The following is a 15,005-nucleotide window of genomic DNA, read 5'->3' as shown; positions in this document are numbered from 1 at the left end:
TCTTTGACGCGGCATTTACTCGGAAGACTGTCCTGTCACACCAGCCAAAGCGGAAGTCTGAGCAAAACACCTTAAGCCGATGCATCTGATCTGTCCCCTTTTTGTTTCTTTACTTTTTCTGCTACCTGAGATTTGGTTATGAGTTCCTGTCACTTTCCAGCAAAAGATGAAAATAATAAAAAAATAAGATGAAAAAAAAAAAAGAAAGGGTTACTGCAGCATTCACATATCGTGGGCAAAGCCGCTTGCTTCCTGAGAAGCCGTCGTGTTGGTATTACTTTGGAGATATGCGGAGTCGAAGTTCTCGGCGCGACGATAAGGAGGCCTTTATCTACTCTATTTCATTCCGTTCTAATTCCTCCCTCTCTCAATACTTTGGACCCTTTTTATATTCAATATCAGGATACATAAGAGACATTAAGCACACTAAACCGATTCTAATTTTTCTAATAAAAAGGATAGATATGCGTGTAATCTTCAAGCCTTCATAGCACTTCTTACGCGGTCCTACCCTCTTCCCAGAGTCTCATCTGTTTTCTTAGTGATCTCCCGTCACTAAACTAACAGCAAAGTATAGCCCCTGCGTATGTCACGCCAAAAGGGCCTTGGCAGGCACGACCAGAAGCTGTGAGTTAATGCAATGCTGCGCTTTGTATGTGCAAAGGATATATGTAAAAGGGAGGCTGTTATCTCGCTGAATAAAAGTAAATAAAGGTAAGTGAAATTTACCACTCTTGGGTCACTAGCAGACAAAATTAAAAAGACACTAATGAGCCGTAACTTGTAAATCTCGTATGCATATTTCGTACGAAAAAAAAACACAGTTTATGCAAATATAGTTGTCTTACGTGCGCTGCACCAATCAACCCTATTTTCTGATATCAGTATGCGTTTCCTGATAATATCATATACTTACACAAAATAGAGCTCCCTTCGGATCGCTGATATGTTCAGAGAGTAAAATTGCTGACTGAATGTTTGACTAAAAGAAACAAATGGATAACACAGTCTAATTAAATTTTTATGTCAACGCGATTCCTTATGGCCCAATGGCAAGGCGTCCGCCTACGACATCTGCAAAGGTAGAGTGAGCGGGAGATTCCAGGTTCGACCCCTGGTGAGGAAGGATTAATCACCTTCTTCGCAAGTACGCGATTTTTTTTTTTGGGACAATGTTTTAAATATATTGTATGTTCTAATTTTTTTTATTAAATTTCCTTATAATTTATAGTGCTTGTAGTTGGGAATTCAGTTTGTAGAGAAGTGTGAGCATCGGATACTAATCTGGCAGATACCGCTCTGCTGTTGCGCGTTTTTTTCTATTCTCTAAAAAAGCGAGATTTCCAATTTGAACTCAAGGTATATAGCTATCAATGATCACCAAACGAGAAGTAATATATAATATCAAGAGTACGGTATATTGCGGCTTTGCAAGTAAGTAAGCAAGAAGCCAGGGGGGATGCAGGCACAAAAAGAAAGAAAAGGAAGGGATTAGAGTTTGCATTTACAAAAAGTTAAACTTAATAGGCAGGTGTCTGTCGGTATCTGTCCTGTTCACGAGCTGATCTACTGTACTGAAGTACAAGAGTTATATGAGTTGGCATAAGTTATTGTAGAGTATTTATAGAGATAATAGACAAGTTAAGCAATATATCTAACGAATATAAAAGTAGAAAAATTAGACAGAGGTGGAGTCATTACAGTCACGATAACAAGCGTGCTGCCAACGTCGGGCCCGACCCAGCGAAGTGTACGACGACGACAACGACAACGACAACGACGTCGACGGCAGTGTGGATCAGATACCGCTAAAAAACCTCAATGCAAAATAGTCGAATAAGGGAAAAAGAGAAAGCGCAAGAGAGGCTGGGACTTGAGTCAATTTTCATGTCTCTCGAAGGAAGTCAGTCTGTGTGACTGTGAGTATGAGGCACTGAGTAGAAGGAGTTGCCTTTCTTGGTAGAATATAATTGCTATTGAAAATTCATGCGGCAGTATTTCTAGAGGGAAAAACCATCAAGCTGCTATCCAATATAGTAAAGCGAAATAAATACGATGGCTGCTGTTCAGAAGAAGCTGTGATAAAAAGTGCTGCCGCCAGCTCAGTTTCAACGCTGGCGGTTGTTCACCCGACTTCAAAGAGGCTTAAACTCCAGGATCTGTGGCGAATATTTTGAGAACAAACCACCAGCAGGACACCTCGAAAGCCAAGAGTGGATTGTGAGTCGTGAATTCTGTGAGAAATATAGAGAGCGAATGTGGGCGACGCGCTATGAAACAGAACGGAGCCGTAGAGTCCAGCTATCGACGTGCACCTTCCTTTTTCAGCGAGGCAACTTTCTTCCTGGTTCTCTCGGATTTATTCCAGTAAGCCTGCGAGTGACTGGTTGCAATAATATAGACTGTAGAGCCAAAATCTATACGAGCACACATCTATGCCAGTACGCGCAATACCTTTGTACATAAAACGATTGAGCGCAGGATGCATTGGCGACGCAGTCAGAATCCATGAGTGGCTGTCGCTTTCTAGCTCCCTTCCCCTTTCAACACCTGCCCTTGCTCTTTATTGGCAAGCTGGCAAGTTTTCAACTTTGTTCTGTCAAGCAAATTGGTCTTTTTCCTACAACACTGCTTATTTAGTCCACGCTGGGCAAGACGCGCGTCGCAAACCAGCAGTCGCCAGCCACACGGATGTGTCACCAGCCACATGCACCTAAGTAGGTACCGAGCCCCTGGCGTGAGCCGCACCGTGGCTGGGCTACTCCTTCTTTGTGGCTATCCAGTTCACTGCGGTCGTCGATATAAATCCACCATCTGGACCCTGGCTGCTCTTCATTTCGTCTAAGTATACACTCTTCGCTTTGCTGTTTGCGAATTTTTTATTTTCAACCCTTCAGACTCGGCACAACACTCAGTACAAACCACAGGCGTCATGCGCTGTGCTTCAATTGCTGCCACTGCCTTCACGGCCATGGCTTTCCTCCCTTTTCTCGTCTTAGCTGTGCCAGTGGCTCAACCAGACGAATACGACGTGGTTGTTACAGTTGTTCAAACTGTCTATGTTTCTGATGTTGGCGATACTCCGGCAGCTGCCACTGAGGCTTATGTCGCGCCTACTTCTTCAGCAGCTGCTGCAGTGGCAGCTACCACCTCCTCGTTTTCTTCGAATGAACAGACAACTATGGTATACGCCGATGCCACTACTACCTATGACATTGGCATCATGGACGCAACAACTACCTCCTACTATGACAGCGCGGCCGCGACCACCACCACCGCGGCCGCCATCACCGCCGCAGCATTCGAATCCACGGCCGCGACCACATTTTCGACATCTACATCTTCATCGTCAACAGTTAGCTCAGCCAGCAGTAGCAACACCGCCATTCCTTCTACTATCCGCGGTATCAACGTCGGTGGCTGGCTTGTGCTTGAACAATGGCTAGGCGGTGACGATTTTTGGGCACAGGCACCTGACGCGTCGGATGAGTACTCTTTCTGCTCTGCGCTTGGCTCGGGCGCTTCTGACGCCTTGCAGGCTCACTGGGCCTCCTGGTTCACTCAGGATACTGTCAACCAGTTGGCTTCGTATGGACTCAACGCGCTGCGTATTCCGATTGGATACTGGTCCTTCCTCGACGATGGTGCAGCGTCGCCTTATGTCGCTGGTGCCGCTGATTACTTGGACCAGGCTATCGGATGGGCTAGTGCCGCTGGCATGAAAGTCTGGGTTGATCTGCATGGGGCGCCTGGTTCGCAAAACGGGTTTGACAACTCGGGACATGCTGGGTCTGTCGAGTGGCAGACAGGCGATAATGTCGACGCGACGATTTCAGTGCTAAAGACAATCGCTGCGAAATATTCTGGATCGGCGTACGCAGACACTGTTATTGCGATTGAGCTTATTAACGAGCCAATCTCGTGGGACGGAAACAATGTTGATGTCACGCGACAGTTCTACAAAAACGCGTATGCGGCCGTGCGGGACGCGTTGACTGATAACACAGACTTGATGGTTATCATACACGACGCATTCATGGACCTTAGTTACTGGTCAAACTTGCCTTCGGCTTTGGGCGCCTCTGGAACCCAGATTGGAATCGACACGCACAGATACCAGGTCTTTGATGACTCTCAGGTTGGCCTCGACGGCGCTGGACACCTGTCGAATGTCTGCTCACAGGCTGATGATATCGCTGCGTCGGATTCTGTCATGCCGACATACGTGGGCGAGTGGTCTGCCGCTGTCGATGTGTGCTTCTTCTCCAATGGATCATCAGCCGCCGGAAGTTCGTGCTCTGAGGACGGCTGTTCGTGTGTTTCTGACGACCAGTCCAGCTGGTCCTCAGCCGTCTCTACTTTTGTGCGCCAATTCGTTGAAGCGCAGATGGACGTCTTTGAAGGCAAAGGGTCTGGTTATTTCTTTTGGTCGCACGTCGGTCCCGGAAATTGGAATTTCGTCAACGGCGTCGAACAAGGCTGGATCCCGCAGCCGCTTACCGACCGTTCATATCCTTCACAGTGCGGGTTTACACTCAGTGATATGACTTCCAGTTCGAGCACGAAGATGAAGCGAGCGTTGAATGCGCATTTGAGACGACGCCGGAGGAGAAGCAGTGAGAACAGTCATTTCGCGACTGCGCATAATGCTATCCGATTTGCTTCTTGAGTGAGAAAAAGGGTGTAAATATTCGTTTCGTATATAGTTGGATTTCGGTTTAAATTTTGGTTTAAATTTTGGTATTAATTGGATGGAGTTTTGGGTATAAGTCAAATAGATTTCATTAATCTTACTCTGTTTGAAATCTTAGTCACGAGAAACTTTAATTGAACAACGCGCGTCCCATGTGACGCTGACGCATTGAGTTCACTGGTTGCGAGGCGATTATGCAAGTTTGGGCAAAGAATAGAGAATAGTTTCTGAGTAATTTTTCTCAACTGTGGACGATAGAGATTCTGTAGTCCGTCAGAGGAATCGTACAGTAGAGATCAAGTTGCCTCGTAAATTTATTAGGAGAAAAGCCAACAAAGCATAAACATAGAAGATCAAATAATACAGCCACGCCCTAACTCCGTCACAAGTGATTATACGGGAATAAAAACCATAAATGAGGTACAAACATAAACATAAACCTTCTTAATTGAGAGTCAGATGAGTAGAGGTAGGAAAAGTTGAAGAAGTAGAGGAAGTAGAAGAGTAGAAGAGTAGAAGATAGAGAAAGGCAATGCAAAGATACTGGGAGTGCGCTGATATAAAATATAGAATAGAGAGTAGTGATTTATAGTCCAATCGCTATGTGCATTCTGAAATTGTCAATAAAAAATATATATATAGAAGAAGGATGCAGAAGCAATGGGACATACTCTCGCAGTAACAGCCATAAGGAGTAGTGATTACGGTGCCACATTTGAGGCAACGACGGTGACAGACGATGCGCTTGAACGCGTGAACAGGCATTTGAGTAGGTTGAGTAGGCTGAGTAGCAAGAAGCGCCAATGGTGATGATATGATAAGGTAGAAAGATAGAGAAGACAAAGTGAGATAAGACAGAGAGAAGGAGGAGGAGGAGGAGGAGAAAGAAGAAAACAGACTTAATAAATAAAAGACGGGGTGACAGCGGCTGCGACGGAATAGATGAGTGCATTTTTAATTTCGTTTTGATTGCGCAATGCTGGCTCTTTTTCTAATCAGATTTCTTTTTTATTGTAGATGATACATATCTCCTAATTAGTCACAATTACTATATTCTCTTGTTTCGTATTCTCACATTCTCCACAGATCTACAAACCACTATCAAACTTCTACGTCAAGATCATATATCAGCGGGTTAGGGCATTTGTAATGGGTCATCTTTATTGAGCCGAGCCGCACTGTCAGGAGGTGTTACTCTGCTGATCTATTCGTTTTACTGTATGTTTTATGTGTAACTATTGGAAAAAAAAAAGGATAGTTAGTAGGCGAACTAGAAACGTGTAATTTGTTGACCAAAGTAGATCAACCGCATCTGGAGATGTAGAAAGAGGATCGAGAGTGCTTACAGCCTAGGCCACGTTTAATCTCCGTCCTTTCTTTTTTTTCTCGCTTGGTATTGCATTTTTTTCTCAAAATTTATTTTGGATTGATTGTTGAAGTATTTTCAGGCAGATTTCGAGTGATAATAAGCATCCATGAATTTGAAGATAATTCTAGACTGACAAAGAGGTCAGTTAAGTGCGGAGTTGTTCGTATTGTATGTGCATATCTTTTGACAAATCTAAAGTATCTAGTTAAAATTTGTTATGACTTCCTCATTGAGAAGCGCAATACGTATCGCTTAGTCTGGTATTATCAATCTGGCCTATACTTTTTTTTAAATAATTGCTGACTTATGATTATTTGGTTTCCATAGGATTCATGACTAAGTGATCTCTGCTGCTGTTCTGAGCCGCATTCCTACAACCATTCAGCATATGCTCACCAGAGCTTTCTCTCTGTGATCTTTCATCTGTTTTTTGTTTCTATTCGAAGACTTTATTCTATTTTTATCTTGTGGTTTCCCTTGATTCTTGCGAGATTGTAGAACTTACTCATGCTGCTCGTGGCTCATGCTGTTCATTGCTGTTCTAGCACGTGGCAGTCTACAAGGCCGGCTCCTTGTCGAACTATCGTAAGGTACGTCAAACATGCAGTCAGCCTTGTTTATTCCATCTATTTACTATAGGCCACATAAAATCGCTTGAATCTATTTTTGTCTTTCCAATCGCAATATTTAAACCCCTGCCTCCCGCGCTCCTCCTTTCCCGCTCGTCACCATCCGACTTCAACAGCATCCACACAGTAACAGCAACAAATGATTTTCGGCAACAAAGGATCCCGGTCGTGCGTCTCCGAGATCCTGAAGCACATATCTACTACTCATCCCGCCCCCGCAGCCTCGAAGCGCGGCCACGCCAGTCCCCGCGACAGCAAGTACGACATCGACGACGAGTGGAAGCAGCACCTTAACGAATATATTGACGGTGTGCTCGCGTCCACGAATCTCACTGACCAGCAACGACTGGTCGCGTTAATGCACGCCTACGACATACTTCTTTGCCGTTAAGTGAGATAAGTCTTAAGGCACCGGCTTTGTTAGGCCGGGTCCAGCTGCCTTGTAAGACTTGGCCACGTTACCAAAGTAACCAAAGTACGTGCCTTGTTCGCCATTATTGATTCCTTGTTCCATACTCAATTACTAATTATCTTACCAAAGCCGTCCCCTCCTGACGCATTCTGGAACGAACCAGATCCACAGAGTCCTATACTTCGACTCACTGCTCAGACTGTATACCCCAGCTCTCAATCAATTTGACCCTCTTCAAAGTCCATGGTCACCTATTCGATTCTGTCTTACTGTATGCTGTTTATGCTGGTATCTGTCTAAAAGAAGTAATCCTGTCTGTCTGCATCGCGGCGTGGTATGTTGGAATCTACGCCGCAAGGGTTCTTTTCTGTCTTCTTTTGAACCAATATCTCTTTGAAACAAAAAAGTCGACCATTCCCAATTTCCGAAAAAATCGCAATCTTTCAAGGAGGTTGCGTCGAATTTGAACGTGGATGGCGATGCGTTCATTCGAAAGTCGTCGTGTCAAAACCAATTTCTCAAAGTTTTTGCTATCTCATCATCTCATTTTCAAATCTATCTGCTTTTCAAGTTATTTGCTTTTCAAATCTCTGCTCAATGTCAAATCTCTGCTTTTTTTTTTTTGCTTGCTTTTTTCTCGCTTTTTTTTTTGTTTCACACACAATACTTGGTTCACCTGCAGCGGAGAGGGGACGCGTAAGTTGTAAATCCAAAACAAGAGTAGCCTTGTACGAGGAGTTATCTTTGTCGGGCCGTATCTTGTTATCGTGCGGCTTCGTAGCCTTGTCCAATTTACAAGAAAATTTGATGCTGCACGTCTTGTCGATGTGTATAATGGTGCTCTATCCATTGATAAGACTGCTGCGCGTCTTCTATAATCGTAGTCTCACGGCATTCAACACTTGCTATATACAAATCTCTAATCAGAATTAAACGCCTACTTATAGACCCTGCAAATTAAAGTAATAAAGATAGTGTCAATTCATTATTCAATAGTTTCCAGCGAAAAAAAACAACTAAGCAATCCAACAATGCGAGTGAGTAAATGAGTACTCACACTCACACATTGACAAAATATATATACTTAATTGTGAGAAGATATCTGAACAGCAAGGATTTCTCATTATTAATCCTTTTATATAGCAAAGGAAAGCAAAAATTGCCCCGGCTTCTAACGAAATGTTTATACAGAAAACAACAGCGAGGCGCACAGCAAGACTCGCAACAAAGTCACAGACATTCCGACACTCTTCACCGGCCTAGATTTCATAAAAAAAAGAAAATAAAAGTTAGTAGTCTAAAAAAATTATAAACCAGACGCACAGGCTTTGCAGACAATTTTTGCAGTAAAAAAGCTCGTTTGCACCTAGTTGTTTGCCGCAAGTCAGACATTGATGATCTGGCAAACGCGAATCACGACCGATCTTGCGGAGATGAGAGATGATGCTCATTCTTTGGTCACTGGTTTGATATGACTACTCTCTAATGTTAAGACCTGCCTACGAGGGTTGTAGAAAGATAGGCCAATGAGCAAGGTTTTTTGACGTTTGTTGGCGATTTTATTTCGAAGTGAACCACCGAGGTGAGTCATACGTTTGCTTTACTTCTATTTCTTAAGTTTACTCCTTTTGTCAGTGTTGCGGGGTCACGGGCGGACCTCCGCCGGGCCGACCTCCGCCGGGCCGACCATGGCTCCTTCGCTTTGTAAATAGATGCCCTCTGATCTACCTTCTTCTCATCACTGATACATCCCTATTACCCTGATCCACTTTAGTACGTTTACATTTATCCTATTTTAATTATCAAATCACCAAGGATTGCCGGTGATTTATGACATAATCAAAAGCACGGCAAATAATCGTAATAGACAATTCACTTTTTACTAAAAAATGTACTTAGCTTGCTCATACCAGAAGTATCTGCCTTTGCAAGTTTCCTGACGCCCACACTCGGCTTCTTATTCACCACAGCCTTCTTACTCTTCTGAATCTCTTCGTCTTCCGCTTCAAATCGTGTCCTTTTACCATTCGCGCTGACGCTAGCGGAAAGCATCTGATGTCTCTCCATCTCCTCTGCGCGCTCTTTCTTCAGTTTTGTCACAAATTCTTCGAGTATCGCGTCCTGCTGTCTGAACGAATTTTTTAACTTCGCGGCAATAGTCGGAGGTAGATATCGTTCGGCAAGGATCTTGACTGCAACTCGTTGTCGTGCTAGATTAAAAATTTCCTCAGGCGCTCGATCACCGCCTGTTTTAGCTGGTGCTAAAAGTCTATCGACGTGTATCTTCTGCAATGAGGCTGGTAAATTGTTTGCCATCTTGTCGATTATAGATGTGAGTTTGGCGAGCAATTTCTGCTCGCTGAGTTTATAGCATAATAAACCAGGTGCTGGTTCAGTAGTGTCGGTAATTGAAGTTATTTTAGATTCTAAAATATTGAAAAGTTGCTTGAAAGCCGGTGATGCAACAAGAAGTGCATCAGAAAGATCTTCCCATGTGCGATATTGATGCTCATACCGTCCAAGCGTAGGTACAATTAAAAACAGTGGATTCATTGGTGTGGCTAGAACTACTGTACCACTAGACACAATTTCTCCTTTCTCATCTGATGACTCCGAGGCTAAGATTGTAGAATGCGGATCCGAGTGCTCGATCATTGTCAACTCTGATAAAGTTGTACTGCTGAGTGTCGTTGTGAGTAGATACCGTGTCTGTATACCTGTATTTGGATTCGGCAGCGAAATAACTGTGCTTTTACAGCTATCTTCATCTTTCCTGTTGTCTGGAAGTATTATTATCGTTGACATTGTCTCGCTGTATCTTGCCCAAGAGTACAAAAATCAATTTAATCAAATCACACAAGACGCGTCTTGTTATTAAGAAATCATCAAAAACTCTAAACGCGTCTTTCCATAGTTACCCGGACAGTCCCTTATTTTGGTGGTGTCTCTTTTACACGCGTCGCAGAATCACTGTTGAAAATAGATTTGAAAACTGAATGTGCATTTCTGTATATAAATAATGAAAACAGATCGAGAAGATGACTACTCTCTTGAAGATCACCGAATGAATGGAAAGGAGAATAATGAGAAATACAGTGACGGGCAAAGCGACTTGTCAGATGAAGAAGGTATCTGAATATTCATTTTTTTTTGGAATCACACCAAATCAATACTCAGCAAAAACTAATACTATGAGAAAAGGAATACAAGAATTACGATTAGCAAAAGCGCGAGCTGAGAGAGAAGAACTAGAAGCAAAACTCGAACTAGCAGAACTTCGACGGAAGAAAAGACTGGCATCGCGCTCTACTTCTTCTCGCTCCTCATCTACACAGCATGTCTCAAGCACAACACAACTCGACAATTCCCAAGATAATGTCAAAGTTTCACCATCGAGTCCCGGCGTTGACGACGACGAGGAGCTAGAAATTGCAGCTACGCCATCTCCTATCAATCGCAAACGCCAAGTCACAACATTATCACCCCAGGATCGGAAATTTCTTTCGGCAGAGATCGTCAAGCGACGAAAGATGGGTGAGTTCTCATCGGCTATTGCTAATTCTTTGAGAAGAGAGCGCACTCCATCCCATGATAACAATGACGATGAGATCCAAGTTCTAAAGTCGCCGTCGCCGCTTAAAGTCAAGACTAGGGTGCTACTTGGTCTTGATGTCGGACGATTAGCAAAGGACGTAACCCTTTCGAGGCAGCGTATACCACGCGAAGATAACGGGGTTACCGCAAGTATTAAGCATGGCATCGAGAGGGCAGTGCATGAAGAAGTAATGCAAAAGACAAAGATTCAGGCTCCGACGATGGGATTACGATCGACGAGAGAACAAAACAAATCTTCGTTACCTCGAGGTAGTATAGTTTTTGGTAATCGCACATCTGAAAAGAAAGCGGCGACTGCGGAAAAGACGTCTTTTGCGGATAATTATTTGAAGAGTAGACAGAAGCGAGCACAATCGAGAGCACCGGATTCGGACTCGGATCTTGATATTGAACCACCACTACCATCGCTCACCTCGTCTTCTGCTCCGTCGTCGTCGTCGTCGGCTGCTTTGGATACTCCACCGTTGATACATCAATCCGCGGCATCCGCACAACCTCAGGAAGCAGCGCGACCAGATAAATCAGACGAAGTTTACGACCCACACTCGAATCTCAATCTAACGGTCCGGTATACACCAGCCTCCATTGTCACCGATGCCCTCAGCGACAAGGAAATTGTTTCGGTTTCTGGTTTATACAAACACATCGTTCCTCCAGACTACGATCCTCCCGCTTGGGCAGAGTGGGCAGTTCTCGGTATCGTGGCCAAAAAGAGTTCGATCATGTACATGAAAAAACCCCAGTCCACTCGACGCCGAGAACAGAATTTCCCCCCAAAGCCACTCTCTGCAACAGAAGAAAAGAAAGTAATCGAACGAGCGGCGTCGATTGCCCCGGACGAGAGTTTTAGACATCATCAAGCGCGATTGCGCAAGGCAAAGACGAAGGCCGAAATCGATCGCCAAAATCGTCGCGCAGACGGGACTGGTGAAGAAGATGACGAAGACGAGCGGCGACGAAGAAGATATTTTATAATTACTTTAACTGATTTGAAAGTCGATACCGATTTATTTATTTGTGGACCACAAGTTGATAAACTGTGGAAACTTCAACTGGGGACACTTGTCGCGGTATACAATCCCGGTATCTGGCCTTCTAAACCCTCTGATCCGCTTCATGGAACCTCACGCGGGTTCAAAATCAATCTCGACCAACCCGACGACGAGATACTTGAGATAGGTCGCGCGCGAGATTTCGCTATCTGCAAAGCACTCACGAAAAAGCAAACCCCTTGTACGAGATGGGTATGCGCGCGACGGACTGAGTACTGTGAATTTCACATTGAATTAGCGGTTAACCGCAACTCCTCGCGACGCGCAGATTTGAATAAAGGAACACCGTATTTCGCGCCTCGTGGGGTCGCCGGCGAGAAGATGGCGCTCGTAAGAGGCGCTGATGGCAAGCAGCATCTCGTTTCTGATTCACTGGCGCCCAGGGTAACTGAAAAATACGCGGCATTCAAGGACGAGATTACGGATCTGGGGTATGAGATGCCTAGACGTAAATATCAACGAGGTGGATTCTCGTAGTGTGTATGGGATAATGATGTGATAGGTAATAGAGTATATTTTGTATCTTCATGAAGAAACATAATATTCAAGAAGCATTACCAAAAGAGTGCTAGCTGCAAGGGTTTTTTGATCTACCGTTGTCTTAACAGCGTTAGCTATCAAAAAGACAAAGCGTTTGCTTGTTTTCATGTCAAATTGCAGCAAACAAAACTCTCTAAAAATCACAATGAACAAATAAATCCGAGTTGTCCATATTGGTATACTTAACAACAAGAAATATATTCCTTCAAACCAATAACTCCAGTACTATCGCACACACCTTTCATAAGCAAGACCCTTTCTATCGCAATTGCTAGCCGCACTGTCTCTTTCTCGCATCCTGGTTCTCGCGTAATGGTTGCCATGACAACCAAGCCGCACGCTAAAATTGTTTCACCGTTGAGTCACAAATGTAAATATTGAACACGGCGTTTCAGTTCCGATTACGACGCGTCAGCTCATAATCAAGTCTTAAAAAATCTCCGCCACATTTCTTATCTACCTCATATTCTAAACTACAACTCAGCTTAATTCAATATTACTCTGGCAAAAAGAAAAATTCAATTTCACATTTCACATTTCGCATTTCTTTCTCCTATTTTGCTTGTGCATATAAAAAAAAGGACATCTAAAAAAATACAAGCAAGGATATCTCAAAAATAGAGCGCTAAAAAAGAAAACTTGACATGACAAACCCATAGCATAATCATCGCGCATAATAATAAAAAATTAACCACCAAGCACCAGAATCGAGAAGCCCAATATAAAATAACAAAATCATAAGAAAAGAGGTATTAAATAAATAAAGCATTACGCAACTTCGAAAGGCTTCTCTGCATCAGGCGCAAACACCTGGATGGTAGGCGTTTCAGGCTTGCGCTCTTCGCTCGTGCTTGGTGCATTCGCAATTTCAGTGTTAATTGCTGGTAAGGTAATTAGTCTCTCTCCACTGGTAGGTCGAGTCCGTGTCGGCTTCTGCTGAGACTGGACCTGCTTGACTGCGCGCTTAGGTCTCGGGCGAAGAGGGCGCACTGAGAGACATGAGCGAGGGCAGACACCTTGGGCCGAGCGATCAAGTTTGACACAGAGGGCCCAGCCGTCATCGTACTCGTGCAGAACCCGCACAAGCTGGCCTTCCTTGAGTGCAAGCTCGTCGTGCATCGAGGGTACAAAATCCATGGTAGCACGGTGAACGTTTGAAGTCGAGGTAGCGGCATCGGGCGCGATTGTCGGGTGCTGAAGAGATGGCGCAGAACCCTGCTCAGGGGCAGGAGCAGCGACAACCAGCACCGGTGACGGGGCAGACGAGTCAGACTCAGATGAAACAGACGAAGCATAAGAAGACGTAGACGGGGAGGATGAGGAAGCCGAGAACTCCTTCTTCAGAGACTCGAGCGAGCCAACCGACGAGCGCATAGAGTCAGAGTCAGCCGTGGTTAGAGGCTTATCCTGACCAATTTCACCGGTCGAGGTACGTGTAGCGCGACCAGACAGAAGTGAGAGTGGCAAGAGACCGCTAACAGGCCTCGAAACGCGAATCGAAAGACGGGGCGCCTTCGTGTTTACGTGAGCGACGGGAGGCAGCGCAAGTGGAGCTGCGGCCGGCGAGAGCGAGATAGATTTCTCACCAAAGGCAGCCTGCTGCATCTCGCGTACGCGTTTACGGCGACGGATCAAAAAGAATGCAAGAACAAAGACAAGGAGTGCACCGAGAATGACGCCGATGGCTATCCCAGCGCGCGCGCCGGTCGAGAGAGAACCAGAATTAGCCGCGGTCGAGGAAGAACCAGTATCGGTCGAGCCGTTTGAGGACAATGATCCAGAGCTAGCTTTGGCAGCAGATGAAGTAGTGACTGCAGAAGAAGCGGTAGCTGCAGAGGACTTTGTTAGAGTGAGGAGTGTGGTAGCTGCGAGAGGGCTGGCAGCAGCAGCAGAGGTGACTACCGGCGCCGCGAGCTTGGTCGAACCCGAGGTGGACGCGATCACTGATTCGACAGCTAGATATATCGAATTAGTTAAGGAATATTTTAAAATACAATAGATACTAACTGCTCTGCACAGAGACTGAAGCTGAGGTCGTAGTGTCATGCTGCTTTCCTATCGCAGTGGCGGTTGCCGAGGTACCACGCGTAACGGTAAGAGTCTGATAAAGCGTGAGGATCTGACGACGAACGACAGGTTTCTTGATCTCGGCCGGTCGCTGCATCACAAAGTCCGCATGAGTATCATGGCCGTCAAAGGTAGTCGCGAAGGAGGACTCGCGCTTGCGGAGGTTTGCCTGCGGACGGGCGTGGGCGCCATGAGAATGATGAGGCGACATCTCGAGGCAGGTATGTAAAAGGAGAGTCTCTGGATTTAATGAACGACGACAACAAATAAAGAAAAGAAGGACAGACGAAGGAAGGACTGAAGCAAAAGCAGAAAGAAGGAAGAAAGGAGAGGAGAGTCGCGGATGAAGAGAAAACGAAGGAGGAAGGGGAGTTAGATAGAAAGGTAGACTAGGGGCACATTGCTCGGTAGTGTCTCACGCGACAAGGGGTGGATCACATTCCAGCCACAAATGTGATCAAATCACTAGTCTCGTCCATTCTTTGCTCTATCAGGAGCAGCTCTTTTCTGTATCTTCACTAAATTGATTTTTTTTTTTAGTAGTTGGACAAAAAAAGAATTTATCTATATATGGCTTACTTTGATCTGCTTGCTCATGCGTCGCACTGATTGTGGGTTCATTGCTGCT

At 44.9% G+C, this 15,005-nt stretch overlaps 5 protein-coding genes and 1 non-coding gene across 6 annotated transcripts; 3 read left to right on the top strand and 3 right to left on the bottom strand.

Annotated features, from left to right (window-relative positions):
• The first annotated feature begins 1,035 nt into the window (after positions 1 to 1,035).
• Positions 1,036 to 1,126, top strand: V2V93DRAFT_t31. The gene has a single exon. It is a non-coding gene; the product is annotated as a tRNA-Arg (tRNA).
• A 1,701-nt stretch (positions 1,127 to 2,827) lies between these two features.
• Positions 2,828 to 5,030, top strand: V2V93DRAFT_369193 (glycoside hydrolase superfamily). The gene has a single exon (XM_066909959.1). It carries the CDS (start codon positions 2,933 to 2,935, stop codon positions 4,667 to 4,669), a length of 1,737 nt encoding a protein of 578 aa, XP_066766262.1. The 5' UTR covers positions 2,828 to 2,932; the 3' UTR covers positions 4,670 to 5,030.
• V2V93DRAFT_369192 (uncharacterized protein) lies at positions 4,918 to 5,655 on the bottom strand. Its single transcript, XM_066909958.1, has 2 exons — positions 5,365 to 5,655; positions 4,918 to 5,304 (listed from the first exon to the last, which is right to left on the bottom strand). Exons 1-2 carry the CDS (start codon positions 5,643 to 5,645, stop codon positions 5,280 to 5,282), a joined length of 306 nt encoding a protein of 101 aa, XP_066766261.1. The 5' UTR covers positions 5,646 to 5,655; the 3' UTR covers positions 4,918 to 5,279.
• Positions 5,656 to 8,704: 3,049 nt separating this feature from the next.
• V2V93DRAFT_369187 (ribonuclease H2, subunit B) lies at positions 8,705 to 10,018 on the bottom strand. Its single transcript, XM_066909957.1, has one exon. It carries the CDS (start codon positions 9,906 to 9,908, stop codon positions 8,976 to 8,978), a length of 933 nt encoding a protein of 310 aa, XP_066766260.1. The 5' UTR covers positions 9,909 to 10,018; the 3' UTR covers positions 8,705 to 8,975.
• On the top strand, positions 9,821 to 12,521 carry V2V93DRAFT_369186 (uncharacterized protein). Its single transcript, XM_066909956.1, has 2 exons — positions 9,821 to 10,231; positions 10,305 to 12,521. Exons 1-2 carry the CDS (start codon positions 10,123 to 10,125, stop codon positions 12,245 to 12,247), a joined length of 2,052 nt encoding a protein of 683 aa, XP_066766259.1. The 5' UTR covers positions 9,821 to 10,122; the 3' UTR covers positions 12,248 to 12,521.
• Positions 12,522 to 12,747: 226 nt separating this feature from the next.
• Positions 12,748 to 14,717, bottom strand: V2V93DRAFT_369184 (uncharacterized protein). The gene has a single exon (XM_066909955.1). It carries the CDS (start codon positions 14,354 to 14,356, stop codon positions 13,079 to 13,081), a length of 1,278 nt encoding a protein of 425 aa, XP_066766258.1. The 5' UTR covers positions 14,357 to 14,717; the 3' UTR covers positions 12,748 to 13,078.
• Positions 14,718 to 15,005: the final 288 nt, after the last annotated feature.

Source organism: Kockiozyma suomiensis (genome assembly GCF_038497685.1).
Source record: "Kockiozyma suomiensis strain NRRL Y-17356 unplaced genomic scaffold V2V93scaffold_6, whole genome shotgun sequence".
In the NCBI taxonomy this organism is placed as follows: Eukaryota; Fungi; Ascomycota; class Lipomycetes; order Lipomycetales; family Lipomycetaceae; genus Kockiozyma; species Kockiozyma suomiensis.
The sequence above is the reverse complement of the archived record's forward strand: the minus strand, read 5'-3'. Positions and strand labels throughout refer to the sequence as shown.

Bases quoted from the DNA above. Each gene is read 5' to 3' on its own strand.
- V2V93DRAFT_369186 (XM_066909956.1), top strand. From the start codon at position 10,123: ATGAAAACAGATCGAGAAGATGACTACTCTCTTGAAGATCACCGAATG. The intron at 10,232-10,304 runs GTATCTGAATAT...CTATGAGAAAAG, and splicing joins CGACTTGTCAGATGAAGAAG to GAATACAAGAATTACGATTA.
- V2V93DRAFT_369192 (XM_066909958.1), bottom strand. From the start codon at position 5,645: ATGCACTCATCTATTCCGTCGCAGCCGCTGTCACCCCGTCTTTTATTT. The intron at 5,305-5,364 runs GTATGTCCCATT...TGACAATTTCAG, and splicing joins TTATGGCTGTTACTGCGAGA to AATGCACATAGCGATTGGAC.
- V2V93DRAFT_369193 (XM_066909959.1), top strand. From the start codon at position 2,933: ATGCGCTGTGCTTCAATTGCTGCCACTGCCTTCACGGCCATGGCTTTC.
- V2V93DRAFT_369187 (XM_066909957.1), bottom strand. From the start codon at position 9,908: ATGTCAACGATAATAATACTTCCAGACAACAGGAAAGATGAAGATAGC.
- V2V93DRAFT_369184 (XM_066909955.1), bottom strand. From the start codon at position 14,356: ATGACACTACGACCTCAGCTTCAGTCTCTGTGCAGAGCAGTTAGTATC.